Genomic DNA, 14,538 nt, shown 5'->3' with positions numbered 1-14,538 from the left:
TTTTAGCTATCCTGGGTTTTTTGTTTTTCCATATGAAGTTGAGTATTGTTCTTTCCAAGTCTGTGAAGAATTTTGTTGGGATTTTGATGGGGATTGCATTGAATCTGTAGATTGCTTTTGGTAAGATTGCCATTTTTACTTTGTTAATCCTACCTATCCATGAGCATGGGAGATCTTTCCATTTTCTGATATCTTCTTCAGTTTCTTTCTTTAGAGACTTAAAGTTCTTATCAAATAGGTCCTTCACTTGTTTAGTTAGTGTTATCCCCAGGTATTTTATATTATTTGTGTCTATTGTAAAGGGTGATGTTCCTCTGATTTCTTTCTCATCCCTTTTATCATTTGTGTATAGGAGGGCTACTGACTTTTTTGAGTTGATCTTGTATCCTGCCACTTTACTGAAGGGTTTTTATCAGCTGTAAGTGTTCCTTAGTCAAATTTTTGGGGTCACTTATGTACACTATCATGTCATCTGCAAATAGTGAAAGTTTGATTTCTTCTTTTCCAGTTTGTATCCCCTTGATCTCCTTTTGTTGTCTTATTGCTCTGGCTAGAACTTCAAGTACTATATTGAATAAATATGGGGAGAGTGGACAGCCTTGTCTTCTTTTTTTTTTTTAAGCTGAGGATCGAACCCAGGGCCTTGCACTTGTTAGGCAAGCACTCTACCACTGAGCTAAATCCCCAATCCCGACAGCCTTGTCTTGTTCCTGATTTTAGTGGAATTGCTTTGAGTTTCTCTCTGTTTAATTTGATGGTGGCTGTTGGCTTGCTGTATATTGCCTTTATTATGTTTAGGAATGTTCCTTGTATTCCTGATTTCTCTAAGACCTTTTTTTGCTTGTTTGTTTGTTTGTTTGTTTGTTTGTTTTTTGTTTTTTGAGACAGGGTTTCTCTGTAGCTTGGAGGCTGTCCTGGAACTCGCTTTGTAGACCAGGCTGGCCTCGAACTCACAGAGATCCACCGGCCTCTGCCTCTCCAGTGCTGGGATTACAGGCGTGTGCCACCACCACCCATCTCTCTAAGACCTTTATCATGAAGGGGTGTTGGATTTTGTCAAAGACTTTTTCAGCATCTAATGAGATGATCATGTGGTTTTTTTCTTTCATTTTGTTTATATGGTGTATTATATTGACAGATTTTCGTATGTTGAACCACCCTTGCATCCTTGCATTTGGAATCACCATTACAATACATAGCCCTGATTGGCATTTAACTAAATCACTTTATAGACAAGGTTGGCCTTAAATTTGTGACAGCCCTCCTGCCTCTGCCTTGCAGTTTTGGAATTATAGGTTATACCACTTTGTTCCACTCAGGAAGATTTTAAATGCCAAATTGAAGCAAAGTCAAAGTGGGTGGGTTTTGGAATCTAAGATCAGTTAAGAGCTTTTTGTTTGGGGTTGTCTGTGTATGTAACCACGAATTCTGGAGTTAGTCTCTGCTTCCAGCGTGTGGGTCCCAGAGGCTGAACCCAGAGGGTCAGTTTTGGAGCGGTCACTGTCCTCATTTCTACTGCTGTGACTAAACACCATGACCAGAACTTAGAGAGGAAAGTGTTCATTTCATCTCTCAGCTCTTAGTCCTACTCAGTCACTGAGTGAAGAAGGGAGAGCAGAGACTGAGCAGAAGCCACAGAGGGTCTGGCTACCAGTTTGCCCAGCATGCCTTACTCACACTGCTTTCTCGTGCCACCTTACACTAGGACCCACCTGCCCAGGGGTGGCAGCGCCTCCAGTAGTCTGGGCCCCCATATCAGTTAGTAATCAGGAATTGGTCCTCTTACCCCCACCTCCCAGCTGCTAGGCCCACAGGTGTGATACGGAGTCAAACCTACACTCCTCCCTTTGCCTTCCTGCTGGTAGTCACTTGAGTTGTTTAGAATTTGTCCTCAATTACTCTCCACTTTGAGAAGATTTTATGTATTATTTGTGTGTGTGTGTGTGTGTGTGTGTGTGTGTGTGTGTGTTGTGCATGCAGGCACTCACGTGCCCTGGCATGTGTGTGTAGGTCAGAGGACAACTTGCAGGGGTTAGTTACTTTCTTTCACTATGAGTTCTAGGGATTGAACTTGGGTTGCCAGGCTTGACCAGCAAGCTCAGGGCATCTGCCTATCTCTGCCTCCCCAGCACTGAGTTACAGGTATGATCTCGTACTCCTGGGTTTTTGACATGGACTCTGGGGGTCAGACTCAGGTCCTCATGCTTCTGCTGAGAGCACTGTACCGACAGAGCCATTTTCGTAGCACTTGAGCTTGGGGAGGCAGGGCTTCTCTGTGTAACAGCCTGGCTGGCCTCCAACTCACAGAGATCCACCTGCCTCTGCCTCCTTTGTACTGGGATTAAAGGCGTGCATCACCACCTGGCTTTTTTTTTTTTTTTTTTTTTTTTAAATAAGAAAGGTATGGTGCCGGGTGGCGGTGGTGCTCGGCTTTAATCACAACACTTAGGAGGCAGAGGCAGGTGGATTGCTGTGAGTTCAAGGCCAGCCTGGTCTACGGAGTGAGATCCCAGACAGGCACCAAAACTACACGGAGAAACTGTCTCAAAAAACAAAAGCAACAACAACAAAAAGGTATGGTAGTAAATACGTGTATTTCCAGCATTCAAGAGGCAGAGGCTGAAGAATCAACATGAGTTTGAGGCCAGCCTGGGCTACATAGTGATACCCTTGTCTCAAAAAAAAAAAGAAAAAAAAAAAAAGCAGAGGGAAGGGCAGTATGCGGAGGCAGGGAATGGAGTGCATGGGGAGTGAACAGAGCTGGGATCTGTTTCTCTTATTTCTTTGGCCAGCAGGCAGCTTTTCGAATGTAACAAGGGGCTTTGGGGTGTTGCTGAGTGGTAGTGTGGTGTCTAGAAGGCACAAGCCCAGCACCACAAAATCTATGAGGGGAGGGAGAAAAAGGAGGCGTAGTTCTGTATCGAAGCCTCAAGATGGCGCTCTCCTGCACAACACTTTGTCTAGGGAAAGCTGGAGAGGGTCGTTTTCTGGTCCTCCAAGAACTTGCAGCTGTTTTTCTTTAGCTAGGCCGCCCAGATGTTATGGTCTGCGTGTCTCTCGACAGGTCCAGTGTCCCATGAGCAGAAGCTGTCGCAAAGTTTAGAAATTGCCTTGACTTCTACCCTTGGCTCCATGCCTTGCTTCACTGCCCGGCTCTCCAGGGGGCAGCTCCAGCCACTGGGCACAAGAGGGAGCGGTGCTGCCAGGAGACCGGCATCCAGCTACGGTGAGTTGTGTGCGCTGACATCTCCCTGTGCAGGATGTGGGCCTGTCGCTTCCTGTTCTGTGGGCCTGCATAGCCAGCTCCCTGACCATATCTCCTGCCTTCTCCAGAGGTGGATGTGGGGCCGCCTAGAAATGGGACTCATCGCAGGCAAGATCTTCAGTTAGCCCTGTCATTCTGTGGGTTCTAGCCTGGCTGTCCTTTGCTATAGGTTGTTGTTTTGATTATTTTGACATGGGGTCTTGCTGGCCCTGAACTTTCCAGTTCCCGAGTGTTGGGTTACAGAGGTTCCTGTCACACTTGGCTGGGGTGACTGCACAGTTCTGTCCTGCGACTGTGCTGCCCCTTTCACCTAGCATCTGGGTAGTGTCGTCTACATGTGAAGAAAGGTGTAGTTTCAGACGTCATCTTCTGTCGTTCTTGGTAACAGTTTTATCATGGCACTAGAAAAGTGCAGTAGTAGATTAATGGGCCAAATTTTGCCAAAAACAAACAAACAAACAACCTAGGATCATATCATATGGTAGATACAAAGTGAGGAACTAATTTTTTTTCATTTCATGTGTATGAATGTTTTCCCTGTATGTATGCATGTATGTATGTATGCATGTATGTATGTATGTATGTATGTGTACCATGTCCATGCCTGGTGGAGGTCAGAAGAAAGTGTCAGATCTCCTGAAACTCGAGTTACAGATACTTGTGAGCCACCATGTGGGTGCTGGGAATCGAACTCAGGTCCTCTGCAAGAGCAGCTGGTGCTCTTTAACCACTGAGCTGTCTCTCCAGCTCCCTGACCCCCTTATTAAACGAAGGACAAAGCGAAGCCTGGTGAGGCAGATAGGGAAGGCTCTTGACTCCTCCTGCTGATGCAAAGCCTGCCCCTGCCATCTGGGTTTCCATTTCACTCCGCCCACTCTGGTCACCCTTCCCCAACTGTTCCCAAGAACGCGTCTTTCCAAGTGCCCGGTGGAGCCGCTGAGCCTCGCCGCTGAGCCTCGTGCTGACTGTCCTCTCGGCATCCAGGGCTGTGCTGGCCAGCCTGACTTTCTCCTCTGTCCTCCAGCCATTTCTCCCCAGTCCCCATTACTAGAGTCTGTCAGTGAGTGCCCTCATCTAGTGCCGACCTTGTGGCTCCTGTGTCTCTTTGGAACTCAGGCCCCACCCTCCCTGGCAGCTGCTGGGATCCTTCTCATTGGCATCTTCAATACCTGTAACTCTGAACTGGCCTGTCTGCTTTCAAAGCTCTCCTCCCCAGCACCCTCCGAGCCCATTTGGTAAAGAGCCGTGTCTTTTCCTTCAGTGTCCTCCCTCTGATGGGCCATTCATTATTAGGTCCTTTTGCGCTCTTTTGTATGTGTGTGTGTGTGTGTGTGTGTGTGTGTGTGTGTGTGTGTGAGTGTGTTGTGTATGTGTGTGTATATGTGTGTGTGAGTGTGTTGTGTATGTGTGTGTATATGTGTGTGTGAGTGTGTTGTGTATGTGTGTGTATATGTGTGTGTGAGTGTGTTGTGTATGTGTGTGTGTGCGTGCATGTGTGTGTATGTGTGTGTGTATATGTGTGCGCGCACGTGCGCACCTGTGAGCAGTGTGCACATGCCATAGCACACATGGGAGGTAAAAGGACAACTTTGAGAAGTGGGTTCTCCTCCACTGTGGGTTGCAGAGATGGAGCTCAGGTCATCAGGCTTGTACAGGAAGGACTTTTATCCACTGAGGCATCCATCCATCAGCTCCTTGTGTGCTTTTCTTCACTGTGGTTCTGAGGGACAACATGGTCCTGACTCTGCATCCTCTTTTCCAGCCCCTGCAGTGCCCCTGTGAGCTCCTACTGTGCTCATTATCGTCCATGGCCCCATTGTCCTTACACAGAAGGCCCTTTGACAGTTAGCAGATCACAGAGGTGTTCCACCTCTTAAGATTCACATGGCGTGAACCAGAGCCCCAGTGTCCTATGGTGTAGGCCTTATCTCCTTTCCTCTTGATCACACCAAGGGAATCTTGTAGTGAATCTTACAGTGGAAAGGCCTGCCCAAGGCCAAGGCCTTTCAAGAAAGGGACTGAGGGGTTAGAAGGCAGCTACCGAAGATTGAAGCTGACCCTCCGGTGATTTCCCTCCACCTGACTGTTTGCACCCTGATATTTGGGCCACATTTTGCTTTTTCTTCTTGTAGCTTATCTTGTCAGGGTAAGCTTGTACATTGCTCTGGGTTTGACAGGGGAATGTACACTTTGTCTGGGAGGCCAAGGGACAGACCTGGTCCCATGCGCTGCATGTAGAGGCCAGTTCTTAAGCATTCATAGACATAGGAGGGAGGCCTGCCGGTTCCCAGCCTCCAGGGACAAAGCCTGCACTGATGACCGGCCTCACCTAATCCTGCCTTGTTGTTCTGACTCACCAGAGCACCCCAGGAGTGTTTGTGGTCCAGAGTGTGCCTCCTGCAAAAGAGCATTTTCTTCCTACTCCACAAAAGAGCCTGTGTACCAGCTGCCCTGTGGCCACCTTCTGTGCCGACCCTGCTTGAGTGTGAAGCAGCGTTCCCAGCCCATGATGTGCACAGCCTGCCAGCAGCCAGTCACCAGCCAGGATGTGTTTCGGGTCCACTTTTAAGTAACGCCACCTCAACCGGAGAAGCCCCATTTTGGGGGAGACCTGCAGGTGGAGGAAGCAAGACTAGAACCCCAGTGCCCTGCTCTCTCCTGGGTTTTAGCTCCTCCTGGTGTGTTACGGGGCTGGGCAGGACACCCCACTCCTGCCTAAGCAACAACAGGATAATAAAGCCATAGGCTGGCTAGGGAAGACATTCCTATTCTCCCTGGCCTGCCTTGCCACCCTCCACCCAGAGCCAGCTAGAGTGTTCAGAAGCACTCCCCTGATGCCCCCATGTTACCTGCACACAACCTTTTATTTCATTTTGTTTTGATTTTTCGAGACAGGGTTTCTGTGTGTAACAGTCCTTACTGTCCTGGAACTCACTCTGTATACCAGACTGGCCTCGAACTCACGGAGATCTGCCTGCCTCTTCCTCCTGAGTACTAAGATTAAAGGTGTGTGCCACCACCACCTGACTGCACACAACCTTCTAATGGAGCTTTGTGGGTGGTGTTCAGTAGATTGTGACTTGGGACCTCCCACAGCCTTCTCTGCCTCAGGGTCACTCTGAAGTAGACCATTGTAGGGGTTGTTAAACACATGACTTAGCCATGTGTACTCCTAACCCTGCAGACACTTACTTGGAGCCTTAATACAATGACAGTTGACATTCACTGAGGCTTCCTCCTGGCACACAGGACAGCATAGCCATGTGCAGTGGCTGCCACCTGTCAGGCAGTGGTTTAGATCTACCCAGCAAGGGTGTGTCAGTGCCAGGGGAAGGGCAGTAGCTTCTATCAGGCCAGGTGCCAGAGTGGGTCTGGTTGCCCCTGGTGCCACTCTCTGAAGGAGGAGATTCCTGTTCTGTATGTAGCCCACTGCAGGAGAATATTTATTTATAGGCAACATTTTTAACAAATTCTGTATATGTATATGGGCACATGTGTGCCATGGTGTACCTGTGGAAGTTAGAGTACAGCTTCCAGGAGTTGGCTCACTCCTTCCAACTGTGTGGTTCCAGAACTGAAATTCAGGTCATTAGTGTGTGGCAGTCTCCTCTAATCTCTGAACCATCTCACTGGCTTCCTAGGCTACATTTTTTTTTCCATTCAAAATTAAACTTTATGGAGTCCCAAAGTAAACAAGGATTCTGTGCAGCTCTGTTCACTGTCAAGAGCTTCTAGACATTAGAAGAGTATCTGTGCAGATCACCACACTGTCCCCAGTCCCTTCCAGGCATGGTCCGCCTTGTCTAAGATAAATTACAGCCCCTTGAACCACATGTTTTTCAATCCTTCAGGTTGCCCAGGGCTCCATCCTGGGGCTTAGGGAATCTGCTTTGAGAGTTCCCACAGCGGTGGCCAGTAGGGAATGTCACCTCCTTTCTCCTGCGAACCTGCTGTGCCTGCCGCAGCCTTCATGAGAGACACCGGGGTCTGCGTGGACAGGCCACCTGCACTGTCTGGGGGCTCCGCACATCTCCACTCTGCCTGAGTTTCCCTGCTGTGTTCTGTTCTTAGCCCACACAACTACAGAGGGCTTGTGGGATCAGGACCTGCCCACAACCTGTCCTGGTCTCTGAGTGACCCACTTCCCACTCGGCCTTTACGGCTCTCTTTGCCCCCAGTAGCCACGCCTCTGCCACAGCTCCACCAGAGGTCCTGTCCTGCTCTGCTGGAAAACTAGGTCCTGGAGCCCTGGGGTGGGCAGGACTTACCTAGTCCAATGGGGAGCCCCCCACCCCTTTAATGTGACTAAGCATTTCTCTTCGAGATCTGACGCCCCCATCCCCAGAAAGTGTTCTTTTTCCCCACCCTTGCCAGCACCACAGAGCTGTTTTGCTTCCCTAGAATACAAGGAGGAGAGCCTGGGGTGGTGCAAGCTTGTAAACCCAAACATCAGGAAGATGCCCTGAGTTCAAGGCCAGCTTGGGCTGCATAGCAAACACTTACCTCGAAGACACCAAAATAAAAAGAAACATGTTATTTGGCCCCATGGACATTTTATTTGTCATCAGAGACTGGGCCTGAAACACCTTCCCAGGAAACATGCGGAGCTCCGCCCCACTGACCAAGAAGACTCAGCCACAGCCATGCCTCCACCTGGCAGCCTTCCATCCGTCCTGGCCTTTGCATCGTAATGGGGTCGTGTACTCAATGGAGGTACAAGGCTGGACCTGCTGGAGACATGCAGCACTCCGGTCTTCTGAGAACAGAAGGCAGGCCAACCTGAGGTGACAGGCCCACAGCAGCTGCAGGCTCTGGGTCCTCATTCCCTAGGCGAACAGGTGAGCTGCCCAATGGGGCCAAGGCTCTGACCCTCAGCCACCCCCTGAGCAGGTGGAAGGGAGGCTCTGTCAGAATTAGTCTTGAAAGTAGAAGAAATAGAAGAACCAGAGAGCCAGGAAGAAGGCCAGCAGCTGCTCGGTGCTCACGGAAAATCCCTGCTCCCTGCAGGCAGGCGGCTGGTCCCTGCAGACCCTGGGTCCTGGGACTGACTGGGTTCGTCCAGCCCCACATCTGTTTGACTTCTTCCTATAGGTCTCCATCTTGAGGCCCCTTTCCAGTCCCCAGGAAACAGGGTCCTCTGACGCTGAGATCCTGTAACTAGGTCTGCAGACAAAAAGACCAACCCCCCCACTGCCAGTGGTATTGTGACGCACAGTGGCATTGTGACGAAGACCTGAATGCCATTGTGATGGCCACTGGGGTGGGAGTCGGGCTCCTGTGGGCTGGCCTTCTCCCACAGAGCTCCCACAGGTATTCTGTAAGGAGGACCTGGTCCACAGCTTCCCCCACTGCTCCCTATTCAGGCCTGCTGTGTTCTCACCTGGCCTCTAGGCCGCTTGCACGTGCAGCGTCTTCTCTCAGGTTCTGAGTGGAAAGGGAAGAGGCAGGCTGGGAACTGGCCAAAGCCACACTGTTCAGAACAGTCAGCTTTAGTTACTGGGTGGCATGTCTCATGTCTGTATTCCCAACCCCTGTGCATTTTGAGGCCAGCCTGGGGTACAGAAAGAACCCTGTCTCAAAACAAAGCAAAATTGAATTTAAATTCCTGGTGTCACCAGCCAGCAACATTGCATGGAAGCTATTGGTCTGGACAGTTGAGATACAGACCAGTTCTGCCATCACAGTTAAGTGTGATCACAGTGCAAAGCCAAGATATGAATGTGGGACTGGGGTATCCGTCACATCATAGAAACCTTTCTCCCAGGTAGAAGGTCCCTAAATGAAGGAGAGAGCACAGGCTGGCTTGGGGCTGTCAGATGGGCTTGAGCCCCGCTCTGCACTAACCATTGACTACTGCCTGGGCTCCACTTGCTGAAGTAGCTCTACCTGCCACCCCTTCCCCTCCCCGCTTCTTGGGATGACACCTGGGGTCTCATTTTAGGCAAGTGTTCACCACCATGTGACATCCTCATGATCTTTCCAGAAGAGAGGATTCCCAGAGGGCACAGAGGTGAAGAACAAGGAGAGGGACAGCTTGTTAATACTGCTAGTGTCTTCTAGTAGCAAGACATCACTGCTTACTGACACCCAAAATACGCTGGTGTTGTCTCCTCCAACACCCCTCTAAAAGCTGTTCCCATGGGGCACCTGTGCTGGGGAATCAAACCCCAGGCCTCAGGCACATGAGGCAAGTAAGGTACTACTGAGCCACAGCCACAGCCAAAAAATGGGGCATTTTATATGTGTGTAAAGGTGTGCGTACACACATGCATGCCCACGGCGGCCAGAAGAGGATATCAGATCCCTTGGGAATCCAACACCATTGGAAGTGCAAGAAGAGCATCTAACCACTGAGCTACCTCTCCAGCCCCAAGAACTGTGTATTAGCATGCTTACTAGCTATTCTGTGCACAATTGCCTGTCCTTCCTATCAAGCTTACTGGAAGAACAGTCAATCACCAGGAAGAGCTTGAAGTTTGGGGCCTGGTATAGCCTTAATGCTCAGCCCATAGTCTGCTGCGGTGTGCTCAAGAAGCAGAGTCCAGAGCTGGGCTTGGGTGTTTTTGGAAGAACTAATCCATTATAGATTAAAGAAACAAAAATCCAAAAGTAGGCCCAATTGTGTATGAGAACTAGCATAAAGATGATACAGTAAAGGGTGTGTGTGTAGCTCATTTGGAAGACTGCTTAGTACTCATGAGGCTCTGGGGTCAATTCCTGGCTCTGCATAAACTAGGCATGGTGGCACATGACTTTAACACCAGCAATCAGGTGGTAGAGATAGGATCAGAAGTTCAAAATCACCCTTGACTAGATACTAAATTTGAGGGCAGCCTGGGTTACATGAAACCCTGTCTCAGGAAAAGAAGGGGGGGGGGGGCAAATCGACCTTTCAAGGTGTCAGTAGGTAGTTTGGGAGTCCCGGGAAGGGTAAGGATGGGTAAAGGAATGAGCAACTCGTCCCAGTGAGAGGAAAACTAATGAAGTCTCAACGTGTTAACTCCAGCCTGTTGGTGAGCTGCACATTCACAAGCTCTGTAAGTCCTGGTGGAGGGGACACAGACGTACCAGCTCTGTGGAGGGGAATGTGACGCTATCCAGCCAAGTCGTGTGTATGGCCTGGTCACTTTCCCTCTAGGGTTCTAGTCCAAAAATTCTACTGTGACAATGGAAAGAATTCCTACCTCAGCATGCCTATACCCCAGGTGTCTAGGGGGAAGGTTCAGCTGAGCCCCTGAGTTCAAGATCAGAGTGGGCAACATAGCAAGATCTGTTTCAAAAAACAAACAAAAGCAGCTTGGCTTGGTGACACAGGTCTTTAATCCCAGCACTCAGGAGGCAGAGGCAGGAAGATCTCTGTAGGGTTGAGGCCAGCCTGGTCTACAGATTGAGTTCTAAGACAGCCAGGGCTACATAAAGAGACCCTGTCTCAAGAAAGAATGGAAGGGGGTGGGGGGAGAATGGCCCTTCAGGGAACTTGAGAGACAGCTCAATGGTTAAGAACACATCCTGTTCTTGTAGAGGACCAGGATTCTGTTTCCAGCACCCACATGGTGACTCACAACCTTCTGTAACTCTAGTTCTAGAAGATCCAGCCCCTCTTCTGAGAAAGAATGGGCCCATCAACCGTCAGGCATGGCTGGAGGAAGGGCTGAGGATCCTTACCTTTTACTACTGAACTGTTTGCTACTGAGAGATACAGAGACAGGGGAGATAGTGCCTTCAGCTCACACACATGGCCCTGGTTAGCCCAAATGGGTCACAAAACAAAATCAGCAGGGCAGTTTAATCCCAGCATTCAGGAGCCAGAGGCAGGCAGATCTCTGTGAGTTCTAGGCCAGTCTAGTCTACAGAGCTGATTCCAGGGCTACACAGAGAAACCCTGTCTCAAAAAAACAAAAGACAGAAAAACCCCAAAACAAACAAGCGAAAAACCCCAAACCAACCAAAAGTTGTGAATCTGAGGGGGCTGGTAAAGAAGGGCAGAGGGTTGGGGTGGGGTGAGAGAGGGTGGGAGGGGGTAAGTAGAGGGGAAAGTCATCAGAATGCATTACATACGTGTATGAAACTGTTAAAGAACAAAATTGGAGAGATGGCCCAGCAGTTAAGAGCACTGGCTATTCTTCCACAGGCTGACTCCCAACACCCACATGGCAGCTCACAACCATGGTAGTAACTCCAGTCCCAAGGATTCAGCACCCTCTTCTGGCCTTTGGATGCACCAGGCACAAAAATAGTGTGCAGATATACCTGTAGGCAAAACACATACACATGAAATAAATTTTTAAAATTAGAATAAAAAAGTTCACAAAAATGCCTATTCTACCAGAAAGCAGCATAAGCAGCTTGGGCTGGTCCTTTAGGGACTGGGGAGCCATATTACCCCCATGCAGAGACTACCTCCATCCAGACTATAGACTCAAGAACAGATGGCATATATGATTTTACACGTTATTTAGGAAATTATGAATACCTTGAAGGGCATCCGTGCTCTAAAAATCATTTGCATTAAAATGCTTAAAAGAGGGGCTGAGGTTGGGCTGGAGAGATGGCTCAGAGGTTAAGAGCACTGGCTGCTCTTCCAAAGGTCCTGAGTTCAATTCCCAGCAACCACTTGGTGGCTCCCAACCATCTGTAATGAGATCTGGTGCCCTCTTCTGGCCTGCAGTCATTCATGCTGTATACATAATAAATAAATAAATGTGTGTGTGTGTGTGTGTGTGTGTGTGTGTGTGTGTGTGTGTGAGAGAGAGAGAGAGAGAGAGAGAGAGAGAGAGAGAGAGAGAGAGGGAGAGAGGGAGAGAGAGAGAAGGAATGTATTGAGGTGATGTCCTGGGTTCTGTTGCACTTTGGTCTCTCATAGATCTCACTTGCTCTGCCTATATTGAGCTGGTAAAAGACCACTGGCACACTATCTGTGTATAGCAGTGGTTCTCAACCTTCCTAATGCTTTGACTGTTTAATATACTTCCTCATGTTGTGGTGATCCCCAATCATAAAATTATTTTCATTGCTACTTCATAACTTTAATTTTGCTGTTAGCTGTAACACGGAGAAAACCCGTCTTGAAAAAGGGGGAGGGGGCGCAGTGGCAGCGCCATGTCCCATGTGGCAGCGTCCAGGAAGGAGTCAGTCGGGCCTGGGAACTGTTTGGAGTGACCATGGCCTTTGCTGTGCTCCCTGCTGCAGGCGGCGGCCCTGCTGTGCGTGGCCGCCATCTCCTTGCCGCACTGGGAGCGCTTCCTGGAGAACACTGACTGGGGAGCAGAGCAGGGGGTTGGCGAATTCAGAGAGCAGTCAGGAATTAATCTCAGAACCTTATTCGATCTCTAAGAACTGTGATGGGGGAGCCACTGATCATAGTAAACTCAGTTACTGTGGTATTGCTTTTGTTCTTTGGCTGAACACTGGGAAACCAGAGACTCGGAAGAGATGCCCCAGAAGCTACTCTTTCTGTTATGACTGGAGTATTCATGGTTTAGCAGGCTCATCTTGCAGCTGACAAAAAATGTAAAGTTGATGATAAAACCAGTTTCTAGTTATCTGAAAAAAAAAAAAAGAATTTTGCTACTATTATGAATTGTAATGTAAATATCTGTATTTTCCAATGGTCTTGGATGACCCCTGTGAAAGGCTCATTCCACCCAAAGGGGTCACAACCCACATGTTGAGAATCACTGATCCACAGGACCCACCACTTGAGTCCATACCCTCCATGAAGAACCAGAGGGTCAGCAGAATTTAAGCACAGAATAGCAACCACACGACCCACCTACAGCACAGCTTTGAGATTTTTCCCATTATACCTCTTGGTGCAAAAAATAAAAGCACTTCCCCAAATAAACACTCTGTAGAGTCGGCTTCGGGCCTCATCAAAGTGGGTCCATCTCTGGCTACAGTGTGAATGGAAGAGTATCATGCAGTCACTGGGGGAGGGTGTAGGAAGCTTCTTAGATTGCATGTAGGAGTAGGGGGTGTCAGGATCCTGATGATGTGGGCTTGTGCTTCATGGGGACTCCAGGTATGTGATATATGTGGCCAGAGACAAGAAGTCTGGCAGAGATCTGCAGGACTGGAGAAGTATGTGTGATTTGGTGCCCAGTGAATCCTGGGTGGCCGTGGTAGGATTTGAAGGCATTGAGGAACAAAGAGAAGGGGGGGGGGCAGCAGTCCCAGAAATAATTCATGACTAAGAAGGGTGGACTGGGGTGACTCTCACCTGTGGGAAGAATTGGGCTTCACTGGGGAAAGGTATGTCAGGCACATCGGCAACTAACTAGCTTTGGTATCAGCACTCCGGAGGCAGAGGCAGGCAGATCCCTGTGACTTCTGAGCCAGCTTGGTCTACATAGTAAGTTCCAGGCCAGCCAGGGCTACAGAGTGAGACTCAAAAAGGCAAGGAAGGCTAGGGAAAGGATTGTGCAGTTAACTCCAGTTCCAGGGGATCCAGGCCGTCTTCTGACCTCTGTGGGCATCAAGCATGCATTCAGTGCACAGACTTGTGTGCAGGCAAAACACTCATACACATAGAATACATAAATGGACCTGAAAGGGTGGCAGGGGAGGGCAGGAGTCTGGAGAGAGAGCTCAGTGGGTAAGAGAACTCACCTGGATACAGCTCCCAGCTCCCATGTCAGGAGGCTCACAAACGCATGTAACTCCAGCCTTGAGACTCAATGTCTCTTCAGGAGCCTGCCTTCACAAGACAGGGACACACATACACATGTACCTGGAAAATACGTTTTAAAAATTAGAAGGGTAAATGCAGAAAATCAAATGGGTTAGATAGCAGCCCCAAGCTGGCCTCTACTTCCATGACCCTCCTTAATTCTTGATGCCCTCTCTCTGGGCCCAGAGTGAGACCCAGACATTAGTCATGACTCAGTTGATGAAATGCAACCCCATGGCTCATTAATTAGGAAGGCTGTAATTAGCCTGCCTCACAAGCTTGGAGCCTCCGGAGAGAACCCCTTTCACCTGGCTTCCTCCCTCTCACTCGGGGGATGAGCTCAGACAGGGGAGCTTTGCCCCCCAAGACGGAAGAGGGAGGAGAGCAACCAGGGAAATGAGATGCTGGGGCACACGCTGATGCATGTGATGCCTCAGAGAGGTCACCTATAATGAGACCATGGAAATGATCTAAACCGCCTGAACTCTCAAAAGTTTCCTCCTAGAAACCCATAGGGAGATTGGGGTGCGGTCTAGCCCAGCTGCTCCAGCTAGGCTGACAGAAGCTGAGGCTGCAACCATTTTTTTTTTAAATTTTTTGCATA

The 14,538-nt window shown here is 49.2% G+C and overlaps 1 protein-coding gene and 1 pseudogene across 3 annotated transcripts in view; both read left to right on the top strand.

Annotated features, from left to right (window-relative positions):
- Ubox5 (U-box domain containing 5) overlaps positions 1-6,175 on the top strand; it is a 37,330-nt gene extending 31,155 nt beyond the window's left edge. For all 3 annotated transcript variants that reach the window (XM_036185459.1, XM_036185460.1, XM_036185461.1), the window contains 2 exons: positions 3,065-3,226; positions 5,626-6,175. In XM_036185459.1, coding sequence (XP_036041352.1) covers positions 3,065-3,226; positions 5,626-5,834 — 371 coding nt within the window. In that variant the 3' untranslated portion in view covers positions 5,835-6,175. The remainder of the gene's footprint in view (positions 1-3,064; positions 3,227-5,625) is intronic.
- Positions 6,176-12,433: 6,258 nt separating this feature from the next.
- Positions 12,434-12,835, top strand: LOC118581892 (annotated as a pseudogene).
- Positions 12,836-14,538: the final 1,703 nt, after the last annotated feature.

The sequence above is a fragment of the Onychomys torridus genome, chromosome 4 (genome assembly GCF_903995425.1).
Source record: "Onychomys torridus chromosome 4, mOncTor1.1, whole genome shotgun sequence".
NCBI lineage: Eukaryota > Metazoa > Chordata > Mammalia > Rodentia > Cricetidae > Onychomys > Onychomys torridus.
This window is presented reverse-complemented; position numbering and strand designations above follow the sequence as displayed.